At 43.9% G+C, this 24,787-nt stretch overlaps 1 protein-coding gene across 4 annotated transcripts in view; it reads right to left on the bottom strand.

Annotated features, from left to right (window-relative positions):
• LOC103473550 (nck-associated protein 5-like) overlaps nt 1-24,787 on the bottom strand; it is a 133,350-nt gene that overhangs the window by 63,276 nt on the left and 45,287 nt on the right. For 3 of the 4 annotated variants that reach the window (XM_008423870.2, XM_008423878.2, XM_008423910.2), the window contains one exon: nt 21,951-22,024. In XM_008423870.2, the coding sequence (XP_008422092.1) occupies nt 21,951-22,024 (74 nt within the window). Of the gene's footprint in view, nt 1-8,366; nt 8,784-21,950; nt 22,025-24,787 lie in introns of those variants that run through there. The other variant, XM_008423886.2, reaches the window with a different exon arrangement.

Below are 24,787 nucleotides of genomic sequence, written 5' to 3' on the forward strand. Positions count from 1 at the left end.
ATGGATGGATGGATGGATGGATGGATGGATGGATGGATGGATGGATGGATGGATGGATGGATGGATGGATGGATGGATGGATGGATGGATGGATGTGTCCTGGTATGAGCGGTTCAGATGATATGGATGTTGTGATTCTCTGTGTTTTCATCCCAACAGAAAGTGAACCCAGCACCATGAAGCAACCAGTAAGTCATCCAAGACTCCACCAGTTAAAACGCATCCTGGTCACCTTGTGAAGACAATGTCCACTGTTCAACGACAACCTTCACTTCCTGAATCAAACCATGACCCTAGCCAACAGGACTCTGACCTCGCAGCATTCGCAGCACCTCTACCTGCCTCTTCTCCAGACTCTGATCCTGATGCTGTTTGCCTTCGCTACATGCAAAGACACGACCTGTCAGGGTTAGGGGGGGACGATCAGTCATGGTGGGAGGCATTTGCCAACCTGAGCCGACACGTTGGACCCATGTTCTTCTGGAACTGCATTGTGGGAGGCAGATGTTTAGGGGGGCTTTAATCCAAACATTATTTGCTGCTAAGCACATAATGAGAGAGGAGAAAAGTGCTGGATCTGATGCTTTTTCTGATTCTGCTCAACACCATCTAATTATAAGCTCCATTCTGCTCTGTTAACAGATGAAACTCCACAGTTTGCCTCTAACCCTGCAGGAGTTGCTCAGGCCCCTGCAGAGAGTGTCTGCAGAGGCCCGGATGCGCACGCCATCCCCACGGTCAGAGGCCAGGCAGATCGGAGGTTACGATTTAGGCTTGGACAAGCCATCCCCGTCCCTAATCCTCCTGCAGTGTTATGTAACCACTGTGCTCAGATCCAAACCCTCAACCCAGAACACAGCGTGGGACAAAGGGTCCAGCGAGGCATTTGATGTGTTAGGACATCCAACCCAGCCTGACAGGAAAGCAGAGTTAAAACACTCAGGATGCAAAGAACAGCTTTAGCCCTCAGTGTGAAGACTTTCATCTGCTTTACGCATATAAAGGTTGGGCCTTCACACATCTGTGACCATTCAGTCAGGCCCAGTGCATCAGGCAGCTCCAATTAATCACGAAGAGAACCATAGAAGGTGCCGAGCAGCGGCCTGACCCGAGCACACAGCTGGTTCCTGACCTCCTGCCTCCTGCAGCGGGCTCCGTCTGCAGTGCACGGCCAGCGGCAAGACAGAAGCCACATGTCAGCACCTCCAGCCCACACCCACCCACCAACCCACCCATCCACACACACAGACTGAGCCAGGACCAGGCGGAGAGAGCCTTGCCTCACCGCGGCAGAGCATCAATTATTGACGAGCTGAAATGTGATGAGGTTCTGCTGTGAGCAAACAAAGAAACTCTGTCTTCTCCGGACGCCATGTGCCAAAATAATGCTTTACTCCGTGAAAATAAACACTTATAATTACTGTCATGTTGTTAACGCATGCTTAAAAGAACAAGCAGTTTCTGGGCCAGATCCTGCTTTGATTCGGATGCTTGCATGCCTTGTGAACAGCAGCAACAAGGGCCGACTTAACACAACTTGATACCAGGAGGTATGTTTGGACTTGCTGCAGAATGCGGTAGTGCAAGTTGACATCATCACAATCAGAGACGTTTTCCTCCAAAGTCAACAAGATGCTGAGTGCCTGGAGTTTGATAATGTCAGGGTTCCTTGTGAGTATGCCTGGGCACCTTGGCTGTTGTCTGTACACAAGATTTGGTCGCAGATTCTAAAAGATTGATGGTTGCGAGACGAAAGTGCCCCGTTTAGTAGGTCAAACACTAATTCAGCACAAATATCTGAAGCAGCAGAAATCCCTCATGAGGAACCCTCAGAGACTCAGAGGAATGCTTGCGCCGAGCGAGGATTACCCCTTGCCTTTCTGTCTGAGTGTTTTCTCTTTCTCCGAACGGGACCTGACCTCGATTGTCTCCATGCCTCAGATGCATTCCTGTCCAGGAGGAGCAGATGTGCTTTAAACATGGCCTCTACACCCCGTGCCGCCACGCCCTCCTCCAGCCGATCTGTCTCAGACAGTTCGCCTACCAGCAGATCTCGCAGGGGCACATGGATGAACGCACATGTGCAAACACGGTGGCAAAAGACCTGCGAATACTTGCAGGCACACAACTGTAAATCTTTCATGTCCGAGACATTAAAGAGAGATCACGGTGAGCGTTAAAGCTGCACAGATATGAAAGTAGAAGGAGGAAGCCACCAGCCTCAGCCCTCAAAGCCACGCACTCACATTCCTACAGGTTTTGTTTGTCTAAGTCATCCGCTTGTGTCCCACAATGACACATAATTGAGCTTAAGTGACGATCTTGTTGGATAACCATTACCTTGTGATTTAGATGCTTACCTGCATTTTCAAGAGGGGCAATAAAAGTAAAAACAAACATGACAACTTGTGTTGAGGTAGGAGCTCCCGTCACTACAGATTTGTACAGAAAGGCAGCTGCACGCCTCAAGGAGAAGCTCCTCACGAGATGTGACGCCAAGTCGTGTCTGAAGGCAGGAATGTTTGAAGAGGAGCCAAGATGCCACGCTAAGGGCGAGCTGGTGGGAATGTCTCACTTCAGCACCTTTCACGGTGTTGTACTTTCTGTAGAAGAGACCTAGAGAAAGAAGATGAGTACTTCCATCTGAGTAAAAGGGTTTTAGATGCTCTTACATAAGCTGACTTTTCAAAGTAATCCCCTTCTTAAGTTTAATGTCTGATCTGATGGGCAGCACTTGAAACCTAATTAGTCAACAATATCTCTGATTCAGACCTAGCGCTTATTTCATTATTGAACTGTTTTCGAAATGAGCACCAGCACACAGGTCATAAGAAGTGAATTAGGTTAATGGTGCCATAATGACCTGTGGGAAACATTTATTAATGTGCATTTCTTGTGGGGAGTGGAGCCAGTGATGTCTCGGAGCCAACGCCTAATCAGTGTTCAACCACTTCAAAGAGGTTCGAGCGGCAGACCAGAGTTGATTCTGTAAAAACGAAGGATGGTTTTGGTTTCTCACAAACAGACAAACACTTTGATGATTTGTCTCCTTGCATTTCTGCATTTCTGATCAGAAATGCAGAAATGCCAGTTTGTCAGTGACTGCTGATAAACTGGTGTTTATCAGCACCAAAAAACAGAGATAAACTGGTGTTTATCAGCAGTGACTGATAAACACCTCAATATAAGGTTGTAAAAATCCCTTCTTATTTTCACGTGCACTTCATTTAAGGTGTTCAAACCTCTTGGCTCAATCAACAGTAAGTCAAATTATGCATTTGTCATATGATTTAATCTGATTTGTGATGCCTATAAAAGAAAATGTCATCAATGACCTCCCAAAAAGCACCATAGCATCGTACCGTGTCATTCTGGTATGGTACAACACAGAGTGAATTGATTATAATATCTGTCAAATACTTTTTGCCAGTTGCCCCTAGCAGCAGGCATTTACAAAAGCTAAGACTCATGCACACAAGTGTTTAAAAATGTCCCCCAAATTGCTTCATTTATTGCTGATTTAGGTTGGACACACCAAAGAGATAGTGTGCCGACTTTGATGGATTGCCCAGTAAGTAGGTGTTCTACTGTTCAACATCTTTATTGCTTAACTTCATAAAGTTCTTGGATGTCTAGAAATGACCCAAACTGACCAATAACAGCCACTACCACAAGCACTTCCACAACGTCCAACATTCAAATACCAGCAAGTCTTTACCAGTGAGACACATCCCAACATCCTCTACCTCAAACAAAACAAAGAGTCAAAATCATTAAAGAAAATGCTAAACCAGACACTTCTAGATCTGACTCCACGGTTTCTGTAGCAATGAGGTGACCGGGGCACAGGGACACATTCACTGCCGTAACAGAGAGCTGGAAGGATCTGCTGACTAATGCAGGATGTGCAGGAGCTACAATATTTCACAAAAGCCAAAAGCGTAACCATTTGCAGAGGTGGACAAATGACCGCTTCACACACAATACAGACAAAGGTACAGTAAACAGAAGCAGTTGGCCCAAAGGTCTTTAGCGTTTATTGTTAGCCATCTCTGGATGTTTGTCTGGCTGGTTCACAAAGGTCAGTTTCAGTAGCATCACTTGATTTAGATGTACCATAAAAGGGCTTCTGCTTTCCCTTTGATAAAAGATGTCAACATTCCTGCAGGCAACTCGGTGTTGATGGAGAGATAAAGTACAAGGAATCCTCTCTGCCGTGTTATTTCAGTTGCCGTAGAGTCCTGGCCACTCCGGCATGCTGGTAATCTAGCAGTTAAAAGTCAGTACTCTCGCTGTAATTCACTCTGTCACCAGAAGACCTTATAGACAACATGAGAGGTGTTTGGAAAAGAGTTTTACAGCACAGAAGTTGAGCTTCTCCAGAAGCCCCACTGTCCATTTCCTCTCCAGCTGCGCCAACACCTCCAGCCTCTGGATGTGGCCCTACGGGCTTCTCCAACTATTATCCGATGATTTACGGCGGAGATAGCGGAGAGGTGAGGTTTGTTGACATTCTTGGCCCTGCACGAAGCTAGAACGCAACGCCGACTCCTTTTCCAAGCTCATAAACGGCTCGCTCCGCTGACAGTCTCACAGCGGCAGGAGAGGTAATCCAAAACAAGAGGGAATGCTAAAAAACTTGCATGCTAGAGTGAAAGTGTGTCAACGGGAAGCCTGTGTGTACTAAAACAAGGGCAGCAGCATATTATCTTGTAAACTGCTGGCATGCGAGTATATGACCTAAAAAACAAATCCAGTTTGGGGATTATATATTTTTTTCCAAGAGTTGGAACACCATCAACAAAAGCTCTTAGAACAAGAAAAATATAAGTTGGAAATCTGCAAGCAGAGATGCTCAGAGTGTGCTCTATTGTGAAACAAACTGTATTTTAGTTTGATTCTGACAGGAAAGCATGTCATTTAAATGCAGAAAAGCACCTTATTCAAACACTGGGGTAGTTTGGAAACCACAAGAACGCTCTAATGACGGCGTGACTCAACATTCAGCCAGGGTTCCTGGGTAATGCTTTGTCTCCCAGCTAAACAGTCAGTGCATGCAATAAGCCATTGATTGCTAGCAAATAAAAGCCTTTTATTGGTTATAAACTGTGTTGCACCATTAAACTTTACATCTTTGCTGAGTGATTTTACACTAAATTCAGCTAACGGGAGACAAAGAGAGCAGTCATAAGGTAGTGTCTTTTACTTTCTTTCTGCTTTTCCCAACTTGTGAGCGTTCACAGAGACACGAAGCACGACGTTTCATCCGGATGATCATTTCTTCTGTCTGTTTGCGTGATAATAAAAATGTAGTCTGGCTTTTTTTTTGTGCTTTTTTTTTTAATCAAGCTTTTGTCTTCAGACGCTGCATTTGCAGAAAGAGAGAGCTCAGCAGAACTGGGCTGCCTTCAGAGATCCCACAAGCAGTTAGTCTGGGAGAGATAAATGTCGAGCAGGGGAGAGGGAGGAATGCATTCAAAGCACCCTTAATTGAGCTGGATGGCCTGCAGTCACACAAGCAGTGTCTCAACAAGGCTCGGTTGGGCTGGTGAGATCCTGAGATTTGCTTCACACGTACACATCATTAAACTAGCTTACGGCTCCCCAGCGCCAGTGAACACAGCAGAGACAGTAGGAATTATATGGGAAAGTTGTCTGGAAGGAGTGTCCTCCCCTTCTCAGTCAGAGCTGGAGTCCTCTGGCTGTCAATGGACGGGAAATGCTCCCATGCCGGGGCCGACTGGGCCAGTCATTGAACGAGGGAACATTCCTTAATAATTCTGTTTGACCTGGACCCAATACGCCGGCTGAGGGCCACCAAATATGGAGCGCCACATACTGGGAGAGGGCCAGAGGGAGGAGGGAGGAAAGTTGGGAAAGTCGGATGTGAAGGAGTGAGAGGCGATGTGATGGACAGGAGTTAGAGGGGTGGAAGTAAATACAATAGAATGCATGATGGGTTGGGATTGCCTTAATCTGGGTTCTTTTCAAGGCTGATGACAATCACCTCCTGAGTGCTGCCAGTGGGCGGCTCCAGGCCCAGTCTGAAACTTTTCACATCTATATCTTTACAAGGAAAGTGGTGTGATCTTGCTGAATCATAAAATATCAAGGTTAGAAATGGCTACCCATATAAATAATTCACTTTTTTTTATTTTATTTTATGACCACTTTTTACACTTTGTGTAACAGTTCTTGGGGGTACATAATCGGTTCACGGAGATTTTCCTCTACTGGTGGTGTACAACTTCAAATAAGGTCTTGACCCAAATTTTGGGAGCCATTACTGTTACACACACGCTGCAGTTTTCATATGACATCAGCACAGCGGTGGGAAATGCTTCTGTGGACAAACAGCTACACGTCTGCGTAGTCGGGATGGAGAGAATTACAGTTTTAATTCTATAAAATCAAATCCCTCCACTTGGCAATCCTCTTATCCAGTAATCCCCAGGTAGGTTTCAGAGAGCGGCCGGCTCAAACTGCCCATCCTTCCAACACATCTGCCCTGGTGGCAGGGTGATATCGACGGCCTGCTGCTCTGCTCCAAATAAAGGCTTTAACTGGTCCACCAATGCCAAACTCAAGCCCAGGCTGCCTAGAGTACTAGAGAGTGAAGTGGCTTTATATAGGGAATGAATTATTGAGTTTGAATGATAATTTGCATTAAATATGCCTAATAGACTGCAGATTAGTTGAAACCTGAGGCCAGAATCTAGAGAAAATATGAAACATAACAAAATAATATAAATATTTGATATAATTGTGGTCGTTCTTTCATGGCTGGCACAACTAGCAATGATACAATAAAGCTCCAACTTGTTGTTTACTATTTACAGTTGGTAAATTACAATTTTTAATAACTGAAGCTACTTTAATAACTAAGTGTTACTTCTGGCAAAATCAGATGGCTACAATTAGCACTAGGTGATTGCAACTATTTACAATATGTCCTGTTAAGCTGCTATGACAAAATTATTCATGTCAGCAATTTGATAGCAGCTTTATGTGCATGTTATCCTCTAAACTTGAGAAAAATGAAGCTGATTTGGAGGAACTTCAATTGTTGTCACGTCTCTGAAGCTTGTGTTGCTTTCAATGTGCTTAGAGTGTAAATGTTGACATAAATGGAGAGCAGCTCACCGTGTTCTCCTGGATCATGACCGAGGATGGTACTTTAGCACGATGTTAGCATCCGTTTAATCTGTTATTCTGTTTTAATCATTAAAGGATCAGCCAACAGACTGGGAAAGACGTTTCAACCTTTTATTAATGTAAGTTGATATCAAAATGCTCAAAGTTTGAGGAGATATTGGGATCTATTAGCAATATTTGTTAACTATTAGAGATGGCTACGACATATACTACAAACTTTATAAAAAAAATGTTAGGTTTGATTAGCAATGACTGCTAATCACTAATCACTACTATTTGATGCCAAATTTGTTTTCGTTTTAATTTTATTTTGGTTGTTTGACAGATAAAAACAAAATTTTTCTTTCTAGAAGTTAACAGGGAGAACGTTCATGGCTGACAGGTGAAGGGCATCCCACACATGGCTCCTCTTGTGAAGAGAAGCACCAGTTCCAAGCTACAAAAACAACCTAACGCCATCTAAAAAAAAAACACCACAGAATGGCATTTGTGTCTGGCGTGTTGTCAACACCAGCCTGGGAGTCTAGATACCTCCCATACTCTCCCATGCCCTTATTTCTACACTCCCTCACAGTTCTGTTTTTAGAGATAACACAGTCAGCCAAAAATATCAAGACGGAGTCCAGGATCCTACTCTGCTATCCTTGGTGTGTTTGGCTACGAGCATCCCATCCCGCTGAGTCTGAGGGAAGACTTCACGTCACGCTACATTAATTCAGGAAAAAAGTTCATGAGATGACCATTACAGAGGGACCATCATCATGCACAGTCCCAGCCATTTACCAGTACACACACCCTGTTCAGATGCTGTCATTTCACTGTGGGATTAGTGGGCCGGATTGAAAAACTTAATCTGCCTCATAGAGAGTGGAAGGGAAACAAAAGGAGCAGAAGGAAGGGAAACGTGCATTGTGCATTCCTGCAGATTAAAATCAGCTGCAATGACTGATTGTCTTTCTTAAAGAGAGCTGCTTCCTTCTGCTATCAATCAGAAGCGAAGGAGTTTAACCCGACCCCACACTGTCGCAACAAGACCAGCCCCCCCCCACAAATGGATAACAGCGATCATTCTGAGTGAAATATGCAGAATGAGACTCATGTGCTCCTCTGACTGTGGAGAATCGACCTACATGGCAGTAAACTCTAGCTGTTGCGTTTCCCGTAACGCAGTTCAGTCATGCCATGTGTGCTGATGACAGTGGGCTCCTTACCCTGCTGGAGAGGCAGCATCCTGGTGCATTCAGAGGACACGCATGGTAATCCAGCAGCACGCTCTGCTCCTGCTCTGCAGCTGCTCCCCACCGATCCGCAGATGATAAAGTTTACATCCACAATGCAGCGTCTCTCCTCTGATGTCCTCTGCCCTCCCCGTCTCCCACAGTCTGCCGGTGGAGAACGACTTTCCTCGACTCTCCTCTCTGCTGCTAACACACTCCCCCTTCAACGCCAAGCGCCGTCCCTCCACCCGCCCATCCAGCCTGCTGCCTCTATCTTTCCTCTCTGAATATTTTTCTCCTCAGTCCATCTCCTGCTCCGCTCTCATTCTGCGTCTGCCTCGGACTGCTGAGACTGCGTCCCTCCTCTCCGGGCTTACAGGACGTCTGACATGTGTTCAGGGAGAGGGCTACCGCTCCACTGCCCCTCCGAAGGTGGCTCTGTCCTCAGGGGAGGAGAAGCCAGGTCGGGGTGGGGGTTGAACACAGAGGGAGGAGTTTTTTAGGGGTGACAGCAGTGTGAAGGGGGTGGGGGGGCTTAAACTCCAAATAGGGGACATGAAGAGACGAACAGCAGCCAGCTTGTAATGTTCAACTCAAGAGTCTCAGCCTCAACATTGGCCTCGTTTACTAATGATTCCAACCTTTATACGCCTTTATGTGTCTGTAAGCCTGTGTAAATAAAGATGCTGGAAGGTTGTTCCTCCGGATCTGTTGAGTTCCTGTTCTCAGGTTGTTCGGATCATGCCCTTGTTCTGCTTTCTAGTCTGCTTGATTCCTGTTTTACTTTGGTACATCAGGTTTTTTTGGTTTCAACTCAGACGGTTTCACTTCGTCTTTTGTTCATCAGGTTTCCTTCCTTTGTGAGTTTTACTGGAGGAAGCCAGTTTCCATCCTGGACGAGTATGCCACGACCAAATTGACTGCATAGACTGAACTATCTTGAGAATAATGCTAGAAACTAATAGATCTTTGCACTTTGGCAAGTAGCCTATGACGATCCCCTAATGCTAACCCACCCAGAGATAGATGTGGTTTATGAAGTCCTGTTCAATGTTGTCAGAAAAAAAGAAAAAAAAAAAAAGGAAATGCATCATCGTCAGATGTTGGCAGTACACATGACTGTGATAAACAGAAAGCAGAGGCTGCTTAACAGCGTGGACTAAATATCTCAGAGTCCTCCGCTCTAAGCTGGAGGTTTAGATGTAGAAATTTCCGAGCGCTTGGTGCCTTTGGTAAGGCACAGACCCACCAGTAGATAGGAGGGTTTGCACATTGGAATGCAATGCATTTTGTTTTGTTTTGTTTGTTTTTTTGCAGAGAAAATGTTGATGGAGCCATGGCTGGTGTTGCCATCATGTGAAAAGGCATTTGAAGGTTAAAGTGCCAGAAAATTCTTTACAGTTTTCAGTTTTTTACTGATCTGTTGATGTCAGAGCTGCAGATGAGGCTTTAAATGTCTTTTACAGTACTGACTACTCCACCCAGCCTCATGGCCTCAGGTTGAGTGTAGACAAGACACAAAACATACAGTTCACAAGCCTTTGTTTATCCTCGAAGTGTTCAGGCTGAACAAGTTTGGGGCTTTAAGTATATTAGCTTAAAGGTGGAAGAGAAGAAGAACAGCAAAGAGACACTGCTGATTTGAACGTATGCATGTGTACAACAGTACATGTGGAAGACGTCCAGTATTTTCTTTTCTGATGGAACCATATCGCATTGAACTTTGGGTTGAAACGTCCAGTGATTGCTAACTGGGTCAAATGCAGACATACGAGTGTCAGATGCAACTCTAGATCTGAGTTTGGTCTCGGCTTAGCACTATCTTACAATGTGACAGTTTTAGTGTAGTTTAAGAAAATTTACTGGGTATGTTCAGAAAAAAATTTGTATATTTGGGCAAAGTTGGACAGCGATCTTTTTTTATTTCCTTAAAATTCTAGGGATAACAAATAAAACTATCACCACATCGTGGGAACATTTTGGTAGAAAAAGCACAAAATCAGGCCAAGAAATAGATAATAATGATTTTAGGACAGCTCTTGGAAATATCAAGTTTCAAATCAATCTCCAGTTTTATGACCAGTTATGAGGCGGCCTTGAGGGGCCAAAGAAGACGAACAGTTCCAAACAACGCAAAGCTCCAGCTTTACTAATTCCAGTGTCAGGTAGGTGAGGCGGTTTCAGGCTGTTAAATGATCTGACAGGCACCTTGTCTGAAGCAAACACCGAGCTTTGGGCTGAGCACCACCACACAAAAAGAAGGCAGTGACGAGGGAACAGATAGGGACAACCGAGGAAGAGGTCGAGATCAAGGGAGCGAAGGCCAGAAAGGACAGACAGAAGTGCTTGGGTCTGCCTGGGTTGAGTAGCTCCAGCCCATCTGCCACAATCACAATCAGTCTCAGCTGAACGACTGTGACAAACTGCAGCCTGGAGCCAGCAGTTTCTACCACGCAGGACGCCTACAAGAGCCCAGGGACAGGAGGAGAGGGGGATGAAGAGGCAAGTGAGTCAGGGAAGAGGATAGAGGGGGGTGGCTTCCATTGTCTGCTCCCCAATAGGACCAGTGAGAGAGGGGGCCGGCCACCGGACGGGTGAAAGGGAATTAAAAGGGTCTGGGTGACAGGAGCGCTCGGCTAAAAGGGGAGAATGAAAGGATGGGGCTGACTTAGAGCCCCACATTCACTGTCACTAATGTCTTCAATGAACAATGACACCAACCATGAGAGAAGGAGCGGGAGGAGTAGGGAACCCTCCACGGTGGAAAGGTACACCAGCTTTAACGACCGACGAATGATCAAAAAGTTCTGTCGCGTTTGCTTTCAGATTAAGCCATTCATCATCATAAAACCCAAAGATTCATGATGCCTGATTATTGCGGACGTGACCAAAGATGCCATGTAATTGTGTAAATCATATGCCCAGCTGGTTTGGTGAAGGGAAATCTGAATATAGAGCAAGCATGATGTGATTTTCAGAGCAGGTGGTCACCAATTAGACACCATTGTCCCATCGGAGTAAGAAAGACAAATGGAGGACTGAGTCAGCACTAACATATATAAATGCATCATAATGAAGAAATATTGAAGGGGGTCTTCCACTCTAATTTGATCAAAAATGAGCAGAGATTTGTTGAGCAATGGCTCTGGTCTGCAGAGCGACAAAGACACTTCCATGGATCAGGGTTGGGATTAGGAGTGAGTGTGTGGGTTTACACTGGAAATGCTAAAGTAATGAGCGGCTTCGTGCATATAAGCGCTACTAAAGCCTCGGCATGGAGTGGCTGCATTGGTGTGCTGGTTGTGGTTTTGTTTAGTCAACAGTAAAGCAGCGTAACAATACGAGTCCACGCCGATCCTGCAGCGTCTCTGATGTGTGCGCCGAGTGATCTGCTGAGCTCATTAAGGCTCCGCTTATTGCTCTGCCAGGGGTGTCGGTGACAGATTCCACTGTTTGGAAACACATGGCCGCCCACACAGCCAGCCTGGCTCCACCACTGTCACACACACCCACACACGCAGACTGAGGCCAGCATTCCACATGGACGAGGTACAGGGAAAGAGGCAGGACGGTGCTGGGACAGTGACTGGAGGACTGATATGAACTTGTAATGTTGCGGAGGGTGGTCTGAGGTAATGGGACGCTGGTCATGGGGGTGTGTGACTGTGAACGAGCAAGTATCAGCACCTTCGAACCAGTGAAAGCGGTCTTTCTGCATGGAGCTGGCATGTTCTCCCATGACTGCTAGCTTAGTTGGTCTCTACATTGTCCTTAGTTGAGAGTGTGTCTCTACGATGGACTAGCAACCTATCCAGAGTGTACCCCATCTTTCGTCCGATGATCTCTGGAGATAGGTACCATGACCCTGAATGGACAATTGGGTATGGTTGTACCATATGTCGATATTGTTGATTTCCAAAACTATGCCTAAGACTTGAGTTGTCAATAAAATGTTCATATGTTGCTAAGCAGGCACACAACCTTGTTATCTTCTGTATTCTGCGTTTGGTTGAAGTGAAGAAAAGGGTAACACTTTATTTGAAGGGGGGTGAATAAGACTGTCATGACACTTTCATAAGCATGACATAACACATGTCGAACATGAATAAGCCTTCATGAATATTTATGACTGTTGTCATAAAGCGTCATTCGGTAAATTACGACACTTTTAATACAAAGTTGACATTATTCAAAATGTCTTTGTTATGACAACTTGACATTAACCAAGAAATTATTACTGTTTAAACTTTACCTTTAATAACATAAAGTTATCTAATTTTTAAAGTGCAATCAGTAATACTATTATAACAAATTTATAACAGTAATGATTTCTTGGTTTATGTCAAGTTGTCAGACATTTTGAATAATGTTAACTTTGTATTAAAAGTGTCGTAATTTACCAAATGACGCTTTATGACAACAGTCATAAATATTCATGAAGGCTTATTCATGTTCATGACGGGTGTTATGACATGTTTATGACAGTCATAAATATTCATGAAGGCTTATTCATGTTCATGACAGGTGTTATGTCATGTTTATGACGGTGTCATGTCAGTCTTATTCACCCCCCTTCAAATAAAGTGTTACCAAGAAAAGTTTAAAACTTTCACCCAACATCCTGCTGACTGAGACGTATTTTCCTCAATGGCATTAATCTCCTGTAGCTTGATCACAGATGAGTGATTCTCCCATCCCCCGGTTTGATATCTCTGTCAAGGTGTGTGTTCTCACTCAGATATTCATCACTCAGGAGGAGAGCAGAGTCCTTTGTTTGGCACCCCAAAGATGATTCTGACAACAATTTGTGATAAAGGAAGAGGTAACCTGTGGTTTCAATCCATTCAGGAGATATGGAGCTGTCAGGCAGAGAGGAGTTTAGGGGGAGAAGGGATGGGAGTTATGTCTACATCAAGACAAGCCGAGGAAATGCCAGACTTTGGAGAGGCAGCATGTTTGTTTACCCAACAGAAGGAAAAACGCTAAACATCCAGACTGATGCAAATTCTAAGATATCTGGCGGAGCCCCTCCAGAGATCGCCGCATGCGTGTTCATGAGCGGCTGAATTTGTGTGTGTGGTAACTTCTTTGTGGCAAGTTGAAGTGTGTGGTACGAGGAAGGCGATAATGCGCTCCGGTCATGTTTCATTAAGCAGGGTGATGGGGGGCCGGGATGAGGCAGAGGATGACGGAGGTCCAGCGAGACTCTGTCTTCCTCTGCCTGGATCTCAGGAAATGCCTTGAGTCATTAATGGCTGGGAGGAGATGGATTAACACGGATACAGCTAATCTCTAATTTAACTTGGATATCTTGAGGATTCCTAATTCCTGCTGTAGTTATATGTAACAGAGAGTGAGAGGAACCACAGTCTGGATTGGACTATGAAGAGGCCTGAAAGGGGCAGTATGTTAGACACCTGAACTTTATACGACTTAAACAAAGGAATCTTTTAAAGTTCAAAAGATTTGTGTTGGATTTCTACGCAAACAAATAATATGCAATTATTGGTCCATAGCCCCTCCTTTATTTAACACCAAGAGCATCAGATGTGACAAAGTCAACCTTTCAGGGAATACCACAAACCTCTTCACCAGGTTGTACTTTTGTAGTTCAGGCTTTTTTGTACCCAAACCTTTGCAGCTATGTCCAATTTCAGCTTAATTTTGTGTCAATTCTTACCTTCCTTGTGGACATTTCATCCCCTTTAGAGTAGTGTTTTCTAACCCCGGTCCTTAATCGCAAACATGCCCTGCATATTTTAGATGTTTCATTGGTTTGAGACACATGATTCAGATAATTGCAGTTCAATAAAAGCCTGTTAAAAAGCTATCAATTTGAATTGTGTATGACTGAAGCAGAGAAACATGTAACATTGCTGGGCAATGTGACATGAGGACTAGAGTTGGGAAACTCTGCCTTACAGAACCTCTCTAACCTCCCTATAATCTGGTATGTTAAAGGACTCAAAGTGTAAAATAATAAAGTCAACAGAACAATTATTAAACAAGAGTCACAAACTTTCAGAAACTAGAGTTATTCTACCAAAAGAAGAGTCAGTAAAACCTGTTTTCATTCTTCACCTTTTCCCAACCATTTTGTTGTTGATTTCACACATTTTCAGCCTCTTCCTGTTTCCAATGAGAGCCTGGGGGGCCCTGGGGTGGCCCTGAGCCTGAATAGCGAGGATGCAGCCACTGTGACTCCCACCAGCCAAAACTATCAACAAGAACAGCACACGCGCTGGATCCTGCTTATCACACACTGAGGATGTTTTTACAGAACACCCATCGGTCCAAACAGCTGCTTCAGCTTCAATAGGCCTCATACACGAGCACCCAAATCAGAGGATCTCAGGTTAATAGAGTGTTGAGGCAAACCTGCATTCAGCCAGACACACTGTCTGAAATCAGATTAAAACTTTGCCATTCTCCATTAGTGTCATTAAAGTGCAAATTCTTCCCACAAGACATCAAACAAGCAGCTGATAACTCACTTTAAGGAAACCCAACAACTGTAATTACAGCAGGGATTAAACAAAAGCCCAGTGGAAAAAAAAAAGAAAAAAGAAACAGCTCTTGAACACGGCTAATTTCTTCCAGGAATGCAGACAATGCTCTATTGAGTCCTAAATCCGACAAAAACATGTCGCAAGTTGTTTCGAACCCAACGTATAGAAGCTGCGAAACCACTAATCACAAAGGTTTTTTTCTGTCTGGGAAACAACGGAGCACACACATCTTTACATGACTGCAGTTCAACAGACCTGGCTTTACTCTAGGCACTTGTTGTAATTTCCTCTAAACTAACCCACAAGTTCGTACATTAGTAAGAAAAATAACACTTGGGGAAACAGACTGAAACATTTTCTCATTTAATTATGAATCAGATTCCATAAAACCAGTTGGTTTTCTGGGCCATAGAAAGTACTATTGGCTCAGTTGCCATGATTAACTGGAAAAAAATATAAATGAAGCTAATGCACCAATGAACTTTTATACTTCAAGGATTTTGTTGTAGAAAATACCAAGACTGGAAATACAACCTGAGAAGCTGGGATACCTACCTGACGCGCTATTGGCTGGTGTTCTCTAAGCAGCCAATCCAGGAGCTGCATTCATTTTTCTTAGTGCTGATTGGCTGAACCCCATATGGAGATAAGGACAACTGCATATGTTAGCTTTTACTAAGCCTTTTTCCACAGTGTGTTATTGAATATTAAGATATAATTGGTGTTTGAACTGTTAAAATATGCAGTTAGACGTGATTTTGAGGCTGTTTGTATACTTAAGTAACAAGGACGTAAAGGACTGTAAAGCTCAATGTCAGCAGAAACATCCACACACACTGGATGTTTATTCACTTTTATTGAAGGAAAAATCAACATGGTTGTCAGCTTTGGACATATTATATTAAAATAACAATCTGTAGAGTCATAATTTCTAAACCCATGTTGCCAAATTAACCTTATTTTGATCAGTTATATGTTTAAGAATGGTTTTTGAGTTAGTTTGCTACAAATGTAGGGAAATTGAGTTGATTTTAACATCAGTGTTATGAAGCCCGGTATAAAAGACAACTGAGCAAGCAGTTATCAGTCTGAATGATTTTATCTTTTTTCTTGTTTTTAAATGAATATTTAACAAATCTTTAATAAACCAAATGGAGTGGTGTGTTTGTGTGTTGGGGAGAGGTAGCGGCATGCATGGGAATGCCAGCCCTGCCTCTGAGGACGACATTGAAGGATCATCAGTAAAAGGCTTCATTAAGCTGTTCGATTAACCTCTGCCTCTCCAGAGCGCCGTTAAAAGCGAAGCGGCACTCTGACGGCGCCCAGACGCCGCCCATGAATCCTCGGCTGGCAGCATTTACCGCCGAGGAGTGGGCTGGAGGGCGAGCAGACCCCAGGCTAGCTGCAGCCGCAGCTAAACGGTAGCTGGCGTTAATTAGAGGAGGCGAACACTGCTTCAAATTTAGCACCCACAAGCTTTAATCAAGCTTTTCATTAGGAAAAACCCAGAGAGGTTCCTCCAGCAGCGGAAACGACTTCCTGTGACTGTTCCTGGCAGATATCCGGGCTGGGCCGTAAAGCGACCTCCAGCAGACGGGTTACACACACTTCCCAGGCCACAGCGACGCTCTGGGAGCAGGGCTGCTCCTCACAGCCCAGTGGGACCAAACCAGATCAGACAACTCATCTAGCTAAAGCAGTAAGCGCCCGGCGGTTGCCACGGCAATGCACAAGTCCTGGTGGGGAACCCGGTCTTTATCAGAACCGGCCACGGAGTCGACTTATGAACCTTTCATCTGACTTAAACTGCCCCCCTGAAACACTAGTCATACTATATGCTCCCACATAGACATGTTTTACTCAAATTCTAGCTTAATTTTCTGACTTTTATTCATTAAAGGAGATCTATTAAGCAAATGTACATTTTGAATGTCCCTACATTTGGATTTCTGCTGCCTCCATATGCTAATTAATGCCCAAGCATTAATTAGCAATCAAAAAGACAAAATCAGGCAACATCTCTGGCAATAAGTTCATGTTTTTGTGGGTGTTTGGAAAATACATTTTTAAAAATTTCAAGAATGTAACATCACAAATCAGCAAACACAGCCTGTCACCTAACAACATGGTTGTTCAACTGGTTTCGTATGCGCTGCTGGAAAAGACGCAAGTTTTGTTGTCAACTTGCCATGCTGCATTCTGGTTGGCTGTGCAGGAGGCTCCACTTCTGCTTTTCAAATATGAATACTTGTATAATTGTGATTCTCTTTGCAGCTTTTTTCACAAACAAGTGTTAACACTGAGTTGGGGGCGTGGCCAGAAGCAGCTTATTTGGATTTAACTGGGCAGAAGGCCATTAAACAGCTCAACAGAGGCAGAACTCAGCAGACTGAAATCTCATGATCTAAGAATGATTTTGTGGGAAAAAAATGTAACAAACCTGTTTTGACAGCCCTATTCTAATTTGTAATAGGCCACCTCTAAGAAAATGTGAAATTCATGTTTTATTTTCAAATTGCTCTCCTTTGACAGGCTGATAACTGATAACTCATAACTCAAAAGCTGATGTGAGTTTCTATGTGTTTGTGTGGCGCAGTAAGACGAGTAGAGACTGGATCGAGGTAATTAGTGTTGATTAAAACGATTATGGCCTGAAAACTCCTGGATTAAGAGATTAAAGGTTCTGTGAGAATTTGGGTCAGAAGTGGAACCAGCTCTGGTTCTGACCAGAACAGGATGAATGAGCTGAAATATTGATCTGTTTGACACCAAATGTGTCTAGTTTCACCTATAATCCCTGTTGGAAGCACCTCTGAACATGATAGATAGATTATTGATCAGCAGATGCATTCTCTTTGTGTTTGGGCTGCAGCTGGCTGCATTTCCAGCTGAGGCCCCAGTCCGCCAAGTATCCGTTCTGCTCTGCTAGGTGTGGAGGAGGTCAAAGGTGAATGCCATCTGAGAACCGGGCAGGTGAGAGCCCGACCCGGCAGCGCCGGAGCCGCTGACCCACTAAAAACCAGGTCAGAACCAGGAGCCTTCTCAGAGCGGGGACACACCAGCGGAGGAAAATATCCAATCTGCATTGTTTTAATCCACTGAAGATTACACAGTCACGGTGGCTTGACGCAGCAGCCTGCCAGAAAGAGGTCATCCCGGCCCGTCATGCTTTTCAACCATGCTGGGGCTTCCATATGCGTCTGTCACTCAGCACGAGTCTCCAACAATCACAATGCGTCCGTCAGAAACTCAAGACAGCAAAGACAAATGTCATCGTTTTGCAGTTAACTAGAGCAAACGCATGATGAATACCCACAATCCCCGGCGCAATCTTCCTTGGATGTTTTGTCTGATGTTGCCAAATTTGGATCTTCTCCGTCTGACGTTGACACGTCACCGTGGAGCTTTTGTGCATCTGACGAGGACGTGAATGGAGGGGCGGGAGAGGCCCAGATGGGTCCCACTGGGGTTTTGTTCTCCATCAAGCAGCAATGCAGAGAATCGGTCTGAACAGGCTTCACGGCAGAAGAGACGGCGCAGATGTTCTCCATGCTCAGTCAGAACTAAAGGAAGGGACGCTAACAGGGATAACACCTACAAACTGTCCATTTCCCTGGAAATCTGGAATTTCTTTGCTAAAACCAGAAATTAAACCAACTCCATGACTGTTTCTAGTCCTAAAGTTGATCAACAATTAGCATCAGGAAAGGAACCAACTCTGAATTCTCTCCTGGAAATCTAGAACTAAAGTTATGCAAACCAAATAAAAGAAGCAACACTGCAACTTCCCCTGGAAATCCAGACTTCCTGTAGATGTCAAGGTAAAGTACCATAAAAATGGAACCAATTATTTAAAAGTTTTAAAGTTAAGTGGACAAAGGTTCCAGAAAATGAGCAATACTAGAACACTGCATGGAAAAGTTTGCAATTTCTCCTAGTTATCTATCTTACTAAGCATCTATGGTTGCATCAACCTAAGTTACAGAAAAGCCAACTAATCTGCAATAACTCCTGGAAATATGCATTTTATTTAGGTATAAAGTTGCTTAAACTGAAGTACCACGAAAAACTCAGAAATTTCTTTGAACAATCTGCCTTAAACTAAAGGAAAATGTACAATTCTCCTAGAAATCGATCAAGGCAAACATAGCAGAAAATGGAAACAATTCTAAAATATCTCCAGAAAATCTTGAGTTTTTAGATGTGAAGTTGTGAAAAAAGCCCCAGAAAAAGAAACCAACTCAGACATTTTTTCTTGAAATGTTTTGCTGAATAAAATTTGGTGAATAAAAGACTAGTTTCTCCAAGAAATCTACAGTCTCGATTTAAAGTTGCTTAAACCAGAGTACTATAAAAATGAATTTGCTCCATGATTTCTCATGAAAATGTAGATTTCTCCCAGATCTGAAGTTGTGTAAAGTCATAATCACCTAATGGGTGTTGTCTACTAAGTGTGAAAGTGGCCAATAATACAGCACAATGAGTGACATGAATGCCCCAGGTCAAAAGGTCGTGGCAGAAGGATGCGGGGAACTGGAGGAATGCGAGGGCTTCTCTTTCAGCCCTTGACGGATTGATGGGGCCCATATTCCTAGGGGTGGAGAGAGACATGGACAGCGTAGAGCAAAGTGCTGCCTAATGAGGGAAGAGGCTTTCTTTTTCACACGACGTTGTGTTTTTGCCGAACAAAGGCCTTTGTGAAGTCATTCATCAGCGTCACTCCGTCTGAATCAAACAGCGCCGGAGAAGAAACGGGAACAAACCCATCGTGGTTGGTATGTTCTGTTTTTTCTAAAAGCTGTGCATCAAAGACTCGTGGCTTTCAAAGCGACATCAGTGGGTTTGTTTACTACCTCCGATATGATTGCATCTCAGGAGCGCAGAATCTCCTTACAGAGGTGTCTGCCACCGCACTCTGAAAGACAAAAGCAGCTTCCCTTTAGGCAAACCAGTTTAGTCATGCTATGTCAAACAGCACCATCATATTGGACCCCTGGAGTCTGCAACAAGTAGGCACGGAGAAAATTGTATAAAACTTTAGACTGAAGAAGAATGTTTTCAGAACACCACTCAACTCCTTGGCCTGAGTTAGACTTTACCTGGAGGAAACCCTCTTCCATTAGAGAAAATAACTCCAGACATTATTTGTCTTTCCAGCAATCTTTCCACAATCTCTTCAGCCTTTGTGAAGGCTACCATAGGTATCAGACACAGAGTCATGAAGGTTAGGAGCACAGCATGGATGATTGTACACCTAAAGTCATTCTGGCTTAAGTGTTAGCTTAGATCAACAGGAACACGAGGCCAACTTCCACAAGACCAAGGCCAACTAGATGAAGATTTCTACCTCTATTTACCTCAGGGTTTCCTCCAGAAAACCTGTCAAACCTGGTGGCAGGGGCTCTAGGGCATTCAGCAGCCTATTGAGTTATTGAGTTAAAAAAATGCTCAAAGTGGACAGAAAATTTGAAAATATCACTGGTCAATTATGCGTTATTGGAAAACTTTATAAACAATACCTAAACACCAACTACAAAGTCTTAAAAAAAGACTTTATAGATTTTTTTTGATAATGTTTTGCCCTAAACCCAAGGCAAACATTATCAAAAGACAATTAAAATAAAAGTAAATTATTTGCACTTCAGTTGTTTTATACTTAGATATAATAAATAAACAAACAATGTTTAGCCTGGTGGGGGCGCAAGTAAAACCTGGTGGCCCGCCAGGCTTCTAATACACTGGGGGAATCCCTGAACCTCTATAGGACTCTCCACTGACCAGGAATCAATTAGTGACTTTTTAACTTTAAAGTCTTGTTTATGAACTGTTCCACTCCCCTAATATACACCGAATCACTGGTAAAAACTAGTCTGTTGAATTAAATCTAATTCAAACTGTGTTTTTCTCCAAAAGTAGCTCAAGTGTGGGACTGTCTGTGACCAAATCAAAAAACTTAAGCATAAGTGTTGAATGTGCCTAAACAGACTCAAATAAGAAGAGAAATAAATCAAAATGTAAAACATAAGAGTTCCAAGTGAGATTTGTATGATTTCTGGGGCAAAACTGTAAGATCTGAGCATTTCCATCAGGCATTGTGATAGAGGCAGACATCTGTCATCTGCAGTCAACCACTGGGTTTACTGCACACTAAACAAGAACACCCAGTTGCCCTGGAGTGGGGGAATAATTAATTTTAGAGGTGCCAGACGATGGTATTTGCACCCCGGTTGGGGGTCATTTGCTGCCTTCTGTTAAGGGATTTATGGATCTGTCCTGCACTATACTAAAAAGACTCACGTTACCTAATAAAGGTAAAATTCAAACATTGTTATTGATGGGAGTCTTTGGGACTTCCAGCGATGTTGTAGTTTAGTCTAATGGCTTGGTACAAGTTTATGGCTCTGAAAGCATTTGGTCTGGCAGTGCAACCGCAGGTCAGCTCATGCAGAAACATTCTGGTCATTCTAAGTAGCCATTAGGTCACAAAGGGGGTCCAGAAAGCGGGGCACCAATGACTTCAGGGTCATTCCTTTACACATCGCTTCCTTTTTCAGGGGGTTGTCCTGGCCTGGTAAATGGGCTGGTCAGCGGTCATCCACCCCCGCACCGAGCCACCTACCCTGAGACCTACATCCCCTTCTGTCCAGCCCCCGGCCCTCTCTGCTCACTCAGGGAGAAAATTACTTTGAGCTGGGGGACACAGCTCCATTGAGACGGTGAGAGGTTGGTACAAAAGAGGGCGAAGTTTAAAAAATCGTCTCTTTCTTCTGCCGTCATTGGAAGAGTCGGGATGCTCGGAGTGCGGAGGGGACAAGGTCATTAGATTGGCATCTCCATAAGCTCTTCATTCCCATTGTCTGGACAAATCTGCTCCAATAGCTCCTCCCTGAGAAACGTCCCGCTCGACCCAACAGCGGCTTTGTCTTCCACTTTCAGGGCCTTCCGGCGACAAAGCACATTTCTCAAGCGGAGCTACAAAGCTTGTCTGGCTCTCAGAAGCAGGCGACATTGTCTTGCTGCCGCTGGTCGGGGATGGATTACATCTTCCAGCAGTAAAACATCTGCTTACCTTCGGACATTTCGCCGCTCCTCCTCAAGCTGCTTCAGGAGCTCGTCGATGCATTTGTTGGCGTCCATGTACTCCTGTCAGGAAGAGATGAGAGAGGTTTATGCGCATTAGTAACTTTTCATTCGTCCTCCTAAATCATGCTGCTAATGGAAAGTCTTCTGGAACAAGGCGGGTGGGGGGAGGGGGGGGGGTATTAGAGTTCCTTTCTTTGAGAGAGTGAATCCAGAAGCAGCTTGGAGCAGCGTCCAAAGCCGGCCCCAGCTGTGTAATGTCATTCGGGAATAGCCCGCACTTACAAACTGTGCGCTACCGAGTTACAGGAATGAGCTGCAGCTCAGAGCTAAATGGGGAAAACAGATGTGAGAACTTCTGGTCTGTGGCCTAATGATTTGCCTTTTAGTGGTCTGACTGTATAAAACAGGCGCTGGGGCTGTTAGCGTTAGAAAAAGGCCACCACACTTCAAACATCTGGCTTTTCACACATCCAGTCAGTTGTGACTTGATGCTGTCACAGCAGTCCAAGCCCAGGTTTGGGACTAATTAATTAGACGTTTGCTTGACGTGTCCCATGGGTGAGTGGTTATCTCGGGGGGGACAGATGCTCGCCATTGATTTCTGCTCATGAGAAACTGGAGAGTCCTGTAAAGAAATCGCACTCTAGTAGAAAAAGAAAACACTCATAAAGCCTTTATTTTTACATTTCCTGCAGCTCCTGCACCTCAGCTACTTCACTTTGCTCTCAGTGTCAGCTGCCTAATTAGTGCCTGGCAAAAATAACTCCCTGTGAACTCATTCTTTGAAACAGAATCAACAGGAAAACAAAAGCCCAAACGGCAACAGCGCATATTGAGTTTTCCTGTTGTCATTCATCAGAAGCACCAGGATGCATAAGCTACTGGGTTCAGATGAGTATACTGACACAGACTATTGTCTTTATTCCCATTTTTGATGTGGTACAAACATATTTTCACATAGTTATTTTCTCCAATTGTTACGGGAAATGAATGGACTTTGATGGGCTGAATGTATTCAATGGTCAATGGCTGTAAAATCTCCAGCCATTCTGAAAAGTATATTTTAATTGGAGAATTGAGAAGAAGGGAGATTAAATGTATTCTTAAAAGACGTTACAGTTGGTTAAAAGAAATAGAGCCTTTTAGCCATAAAACTACACATGCTCTTGCCACATATACCGTATCAGTCCACAGACAGTGGTTGGAACTGGTCAAGCTTTCCGACCGACCATGCCAACTAGAAAAAGCACATCCTGCTGGAAAACAGGGAAAAGCCTCAGCCTTTTCTCGCAGCCTCACCTCTTTGGCATTTGATTTATCCGATCTGATCTGTGACCCTTCAGCTGGATTAACTGAGCCTTTTGGAAACAAGACGGTGCCCACCCATGCACCATGACCTAATCGTAGCTAAACATTCGGAGTGTTAGGGTTTTGCAAAGCTCCAAGAATGTAGCTGGCGTCTTCGCATAAAAATCTAAGTGGGAGGTAAAGCCGATGTGTGGAGGGTAAATAATTTGCCTGGAGTCGTGTTTGGGCTCATCCTGACCTCTGAGGCCCGTCTGTACTTAAAGCACTGCTGTTATCACTCCATGGGCTTTTTTTAACCTGTGGCCCTGAGAGCAAACTCTCACCAGGCCAGATGTTCTAAATACAGTAAGTTTTGTCTGTTTCTCCAAGGCTCCGTCTGAGACTGCCACTCCAATGCAGTCATCACCCAGCAGCTTCAGCCGGTGCCAGGGGAACATGCCAAAGACCCGGACCCCCTGCTGAGTGAAGGCCCAGCTGGGCTTTTAACCAAAACACAACAACAGATCAATGCCTCACAGTGTGGAGCAGAGTTTGCCAATATACGTCAAATAGCTTCTGAAAAATGACAACGAAACGCTGTTAACTGCAATCCATCATGACTTTTCAGGCTAATGCGACACATTAGCATGAGAAGTCATTCATGTTTAGCAGCAGCCTAAAGCCATATGGTCATCTCTTGGTGCCAAAATGTAAATTATATGAAAGCCTGGTGACCATCACAAGAATAAGAAAAGAGTTACAATCAATGGTGGAGAAAAGATGGCTAACAAAAGATATTATGAGAATGAAATCGTTATTAAGTTAGCCCTCCCACAGTATTAGTGTGATGTTCAGAAAGAGCATGGAAAATGTCACGGTCAGACAGTGGGGATGCGAAGTGTTGTCCCGTCAGACCGTCAGTTACCGAAACCAATCATCCACAAAAAAAACCCCCCGCAAAAGCGCACATCGGCTTGGCGAAACCCCACCAGATCACACACAGAATAAAAATTCATGGGGTCTAAATGACCACATATTTTATTAGACCGCCAGAGGGTTTGGTGAAATTCTGACTAAATCAACCAATCAGAAAATGAACAACAACTACAAGCAGCAAAGGTAAAAAAAAAACACACAAAAAAACTCTGTAGATTTCAGAAGTACAACCTGTAAGTTGTAGTTTGTCAAACATGACGTAAAGTATAATAAAGTACCCTGTAACTTACTTGTAAGTTCAAGGAAAGCACTAGATGGGTACTCTGGTAGTTCCATAAAGCTATCTAGGTGGTTCATGTAAAATTCTGAGTTTTGAGTAAACTTTTAAAATGCTACCAAAAGGAAATGCGAATTAGGCATGTTTCCATGTACTGGTTTCGAGCAAGAACTTACTCTACTAGTAAGGTATTGGCTGTATTATGGACACTTTCTAAACCGCAGCTTGTCATAACTTATTCTCATTTAATTAGCTGAATCTAAATAATCTGTTCCCATCGAAAGTGCAGTATTTCTGACAGATAAGTCCTAAATGTTTATAAG

The sequence above is a fragment of the Poecilia reticulata genome, linkage group LG2 (assembly GCF_000633615.1).
Source record: "Poecilia reticulata strain Guanapo linkage group LG2, Guppy_female_1.0+MT, whole genome shotgun sequence".
In the NCBI taxonomy this organism is placed as follows: Eukaryota; Metazoa; Chordata; class Actinopteri; order Cyprinodontiformes; family Poeciliidae; genus Poecilia; species Poecilia reticulata.